Source organism: Manacus vitellinus, unplaced genomic scaffold (assembly GCF_001715985.3).
Source record: "Manacus vitellinus isolate BGI_N305 unplaced genomic scaffold, ASM171598v3 scaffold_57_pilon, whole genome shotgun sequence".
Taxonomy (NCBI): Eukaryota; Metazoa; Chordata; class Aves; order Passeriformes; family Pipridae; genus Manacus; species Manacus vitellinus.
In genome coordinates, this window is record NW_021940666.1 from 2743646 (window position 1) to 2749645 (window position 6000).

At 53.6% G+C, this 6000-nt stretch overlaps 1 protein-coding gene across 1 annotated transcript in view; it reads right to left on the bottom strand.

The window, feature by feature from the left end:
• Positions 1 to 1848, bottom strand: part of KDM2A (lysine demethylase 2A) — a 34164-nt gene extending 32316 nt beyond the window's left edge. The window contains 1 exon segment of the mRNA XM_018081846.3: positions 1696 to 1848. Within this exon segment, the coding sequence (XP_017937335.3) occupies positions 1696 to 1737 (42 nt within the window). The 5' untranslated portion in view covers positions 1738 to 1848.
• Positions 1849 to 6000: the final 4152 nt, after the last annotated feature.

Below are 6000 nucleotides of genomic sequence, written 5' to 3' on the forward strand. Positions count from 1 at the left end.
TAGTCCAGGCTGTCTGGCTACTTAGATTATTTTCCTTAAATATATACTTTTTTTTGCTGTCACACACACACACTGAACTCCAGTCATACACAGCTGATAGCAGCAGAAACACTGTACTAACCAACTACCTGCTTCCCTACCTGGAACTTTAAATTTAGGCCTACTAAAACCAGCTCCCAAGTCCAAGGCATACACAGGATATTTGAATAAGTCATATTCAGCACTTTTGCCTTCCTTGATAATTCAAATCATGCTTTAGAGAAGAAAAATAATCATCTTTTAAAGGCACTTCAACAAGGGAGCGTCACCAACACAGCGAGAGCACGGAATGAGCTGGAAGTTTCCAGGAAAAGCAAGGCATGAGGTAAAGCTGTCCCACCACACAGGGGTCATGCCTCCTCCTCTGGGCCACAGGCCAGCACAGAGAACACACACACAAGTCCAGGTGAGCCTCATGCTCTGCTTGCTGCACGTGTGCCTTCCCAAACCCCTTAAGCACCGAGCTCATCAGTGTACAGGCATTTATCCAGCTTAGCACATTCTGCTGGAGCCCAGCCCACCTGCACCAGGACACCAACTCTCACTGATTTTTATTTGACAGATTAGAAGCATTTTTAAACCAGTAAATCCATGGCTGATAGCCCCCTTCACCTGTTGTGTCTTTATCCAGAGGTTTTGGGTTAGTCCTGGGTCACTCCCCAGTCAAACCAGCACCTTGAGTTGTGTCCTGCACACTTGTGGGAACCAGTGTGCCAGGATGAGGGAGGAGGTGGGATTGCTGCTGTTGCCAAGTTAAAACATCCACCAAAACACTTGGGAGCTCTCCACCACTCTTTCCATGGCCAGCACCCAGAACTGAGGGCAAAGCTTAATGCCAAATACCACATGGCCTCACACCAAATGAGTCCAGAGTATTAAAGGATAAGGATTTACCTTTATGGGCAGCACCTTGAAGGTGAGAGAACAGGTAGTGCTGTGACTCAGAGAGCAACACCATCACAGAGCTGCCACTTGCCCTTCCTAGGGGTTTACAACTGCCTCAAAACCATGTAGGAGACACAGCAGCTTTCCTGGGATCTCTGGGAATATCATCTCAAACTCTCAGAGCAGCTGCTCCCAAGCTGTTCCCAGTCACAGCCCAGTTCCCAGACCATGGGATTCACGCAGTCCCCCCGAACAGCAGCACGAACACGAGACAAGCCAGAGCTCCTGACAGGGCCTGACTGGGACCTGACTGCTGGAACAGCTCCCTCCAAAAGAACACAATGAGAGAAGACACAGGCACAAGAAAACCAGCTTCGGGCTGAAGTTATCTCAGATTTCACAGCACACTCAAACCAAGGCCACAGAACAGTCACACGCAGTGTTTCAACTCATCTCCTTGTTCCAGACACACAGACAAAACCTGTTGTGACAAACTACACTGACACTTCTTTCATGTCCCTATCCCAAAGCTCCCTACTCAGCCTCCAACCCTCCCCTCTTCCAGAGCCCAGCAGCCAAATTCCCTTCAACCTTGGTGACACAAAAGAACCCACAAAGCCACTGCCAGGCAAGCTCACCCCTCTGGGCAGGTTGCAGCCATCCACCATAAGCCTGTTTGGGTCGTTCGACCCTCCTGCCAGGAACAGCCTTCTCCTCCTCCAGTTCCAACAGAACCAGACCAGAATAGGATTGTTTAGGGCCAATACTGACCAGTCTTTGGCTGTAACGGATCCGCTCTTCCTCGGGCTCCATCTCTGACTCCTCTGAAGAGAGCGAAAAGGACACGCCAGGACTGCTGTCTTCGTCCTCTTCCTCCTTGGAAGCCAGAGGGAAACAGTGAAGCAGGACATAGAGACACAGGACACCTACCCCCCCACCTCCCTGCTCTTTTTGGGACTGACCCCACAACCCTGTGCAGCGCTAAGAGAACACAGTGGCTGAGCCCACCTCAACTTTTAAGGCTCCCATTCTAATTTAGGCACGACCCAGTAAATGACTTCACCAGCTGCTCTGTAATGTGACAGGACCTGCAAGTCTCTCATCGGGAAAAGGCCTTTGCTCCACTCTACCACCAGCCCAAACAGCAGCTCCGTTGGCCCACAGTGGGATAAGAAACAGGGAAGGTGCTGTCAAACCCTCAGTAGCAGTGAGGGAGCAGCCTGGCTTCCCCAGAATAATGCATTAGAGAATCAACTCCTCCAAACAACACAACCACTGTCCTCGGGATCTCCTCTACCGTGGCATTTGGGAGAAGCTACACCACCACAGAACATCTCCCATGAGCAGGGAAGGCACATGGGATCTCCCCTACATACAGCACCCAAGCAGGGAAGCACTCAGGGATCTAACTCCTGACTTGAGGAGACCCAAATGCTTGGATCTTCAAATGTGCCACCTGGTGACATCGCACACCAACCTGGGAAAACCTCCCGAGGCGTCAGATGGCATCTACACTCTTTTTTTTTTTTTTAAGGGACAGGAAGGAACCAAAGCCCGGGTATATCGAAGCTCTTAATCCCCAGGACTATGCCTAAGCCAGACCTTCAGGGGAAAGGGTCGGGGAAAGGGGGTCGGAAAGGGGATCTGCCGCCCCGTGTAACGTTATAGAACCGCTACCACCACGTAGAGAGAACTTGCTCCCTCCTGCTCCTCCCCGATCCTCGGGTTTGACAGCAGATCATCCCCAGTCCCGCCAACACCTTCCCCACCCCTGCCTCCCTTCGAGCCCAGGGACCAGGACTCCCGGCTCGGCCGAGGGAGGCAAGTTTCCCCGCACTTGCTGAACTCTGTTTATAAACAACCGGACAGCCGGGAGTGCAGCGCGCCCGCCCCGCGCGGGGCGCGGGGAAGACCCCGACCCCAGGCGCCCCCGCCCGGCCCCGCCGGGGTCAGGACGGGACGCGGGGGCAGGGAGGGTCCCCCGGGGAGCTGTTCAAGCCGCACCCAGCCGCCCCCCTCCCAATCTTTCCCGGCGCGGCCTCGGGCACCGATCTGGGAGTACCCGCCCGCCACCGCTTCCGCCGGCCCCGCGCCCGCGCCCCGCGCCGCTCCGGGAGGCGGCCGGTGGAACCCCGCGGGTGCTCACGCAGGTACTTCTCCTGCGCCTTTGTCCTCTTCTGCCGCCGGCACGGGGGGGGGAACAGAACACACGGAGGAGGGGGGAACCCCCCGTCAGCAGCGGATCCGGCCCCGCGCCTCGTCGCCCTCTCCCGGCCTACCGCCGCCCCCGGCGCGGGCAGCGGCGCTGACACAGCCGCCGGCCGCCCCCCCGCGCCGCGGGCCGCGTCCCCCTCCGCCAGCGCCCACCGCCGCCGCCGCCACAGCACCTCCGCCCGCCGCCGGGTGCCGGAGCCCCGCCGCGCCGCCCCGACCGCGGCCCGCCCGCCCGCGCCCTCCCCGGGCCGCCGCCCCGGCCGGGACGCGAGTCCCCTCCCTCACACAGGGAAGCCGCCGCCCGGCCAATTTTGAACCCCGTAAGCTCACTACACACCGACGGCCGCGCGCACGCGCCGCACGATCACAGCGCCCCCCCTGCTGCCCGCCCCCGCGCGCATGCGCTGCGCGCCCCCATCGGCCCCGCCCCGCCTCGCGCAGTCGCGCTTCCGTGGTGGCCACCCGCCCGTCCCGATTGCCGCGCCCCTTTCCCGGGTGGCCACGCCCCGGTGGCGCCACGGCCTCTGGGGGGGAGCCGAGGGGAGTGGGCCCGCAGGGAAGGGACGGTGGGGATTTTGGCGGGGGAGGGGGGTCGTGGCCCACGTCGCGCCCTGCTCGTGGGGTCCCTCGGTGTCCGCGCATCCGTGCACACCTGTATGGGGTCTGCGTGCAGAGATGCGGGCACATATGTGTATCTACGTGTAACTGCATACAACTACGTACAGCTATACACGTACATATCTACATACAATCTACGTACAACTGCTTAGATATAGGCTACAGATACTAAGAATATAGTTATAAAATATATATAGTTATATACATAATATATATAGTTATAAGCTAACAATATGCAGTTATATGTACGGTTATAATTATATATATAATAAATATAGTTATGTAGATAGATATACACTACGTGTATATAGGTATAGTTACATATATATAGTTATAAACTATGTATATTAACTATATATGGTTATAGCTATAGTTATATAACTAGAGTTGTATATAGTAATAGATATATAGTTATATATATAGTTATAAGCTAACAATATGCAGTTATACATTCAGTTACAGTTATATATAATAAATATAGTTATATAGATAGTTATAGAGTAACTACATGTAGGGATAATATATACAGTATATATATATCTAATATATATACTATGTATATTTTATAACTATATTACATAGTTATAAACTATATATATTAATTATATATAGTTATATATAGTTATAACTATATATAGTTTATATAGTTAGAAGCTAACAATATACACTTGTAGTTATATATACAGTTATATACATAATATAGTTATAAACTATGTATAGTTATAGTTGCATGTACTATATATATAAACTATATGTTAACTATATATACTTATAACTATATATAGTTACTTATAAACTAACTCTAGCCCAACAGTATAGTTATAAACTATATATAGTTCCAATTATATATATATGTAGTTACAAACTATATGCAGTTCTAGTTATATATATAATAAATATAGGTATACAAAGAGTTTAAAAGTAACTACATAGAGATATAGTTACAAGTGTAATATATATATTTATAAACTTAACTGTAATATATTTACAAATAGAAAATATATAAAATGCAGGCATGTAAACACAGTGCAGGTGCAGCACACATGTGCACACATGTATAACACATACACACACGTGTACATGTTTATATACGTGCAGCACACGCCTGTACACACCTGTACACACATTCACACTCGCCCCAGCCCAAAATCAGCAGGTAACCCCTTTTCAGAGGCCACCCATCCATCCCAGATCCATGGTGGGACCCCATTTCCCCATCTCCCACCCTGTATCCTTGTTTCCCATGCTGTGTCCTTGTCTCCCACCCCATGTCCTTTTCTCCCACCCCATGTCCCAAATGTCCCCATGTCTCTGGAGCACCCCCCGTGTCCCCAGTGCCCACCCCGTGCCCCCAGTGCCTGCCCCATATTCCTGACACCCACCCCGTGTTCCCGTCACCCATCCCGTGTTCCTGCCTCCCACCCCGTGTCCCGACGCCCAGGCCATGCCAGGGCTGCTTCTGCCGAAGGGACCGTGTCACGCTGACAGCTGACAAGTGTTGTGTCACTTTAATGGCAGAAGTGTCCCGCGGTCACCAGCCGGTGTCACTCCCCGCGCTGGCCTGCCAGGGGGAAGGGGAATCCCCCACATCAGTTCTCTGCTCCCAGAACTTGGCTGGCGAGGATGCTTGGATGCTGGGATTCCTAGCGGGACTGGGACAGGACGCTGGGATTCCTGGTTGGACGGGGACAGGATGCTGGGATCCATGGTGGGACAGGGACAGGACATGGGGATCCCTGGTGGGAGAGGGTGCTGCGTTCCTTGATAGGCCAGGGACAAGACACTGGGATCCCTGGTGGGATAGGGACGGGATGATGGAATCCCCAGTGGGACAGAGACAGGATGCTGGGATCCAAGTGGGACAGGACACTGGAATCCCTGCTGGGACAGGGACAGGACACTGGGATCCCAGGTGGAACAGGATGCAGGGATCCCTAAAGAGGGTGCTGGGATCCCTGCTGGGACAAGACACTGAGATCCAGGTGGGGCAGTTTCTTCATGCCAGGGGGACGCTTTCCTGCTGGCACCCCATGGTGACAGGCAGTGCCAGCCCCGGGACAGGAGGGTGGCCACGGTGGCGGCGGAATTCCGGAGGAGTCAGCGGAGGTGTGGCAGCAGCCGGGAGCCGCGGTGTGGTCGGAGCTGGGGACAGCGGCAGATCCCAGGGGTCGGGTCGTGCGGTGCCGGAGGGCTCAGAGGAGCACGCAGCCCCTCCAGGCTCTCCTCCCGCGCTGTCTCCGGCGG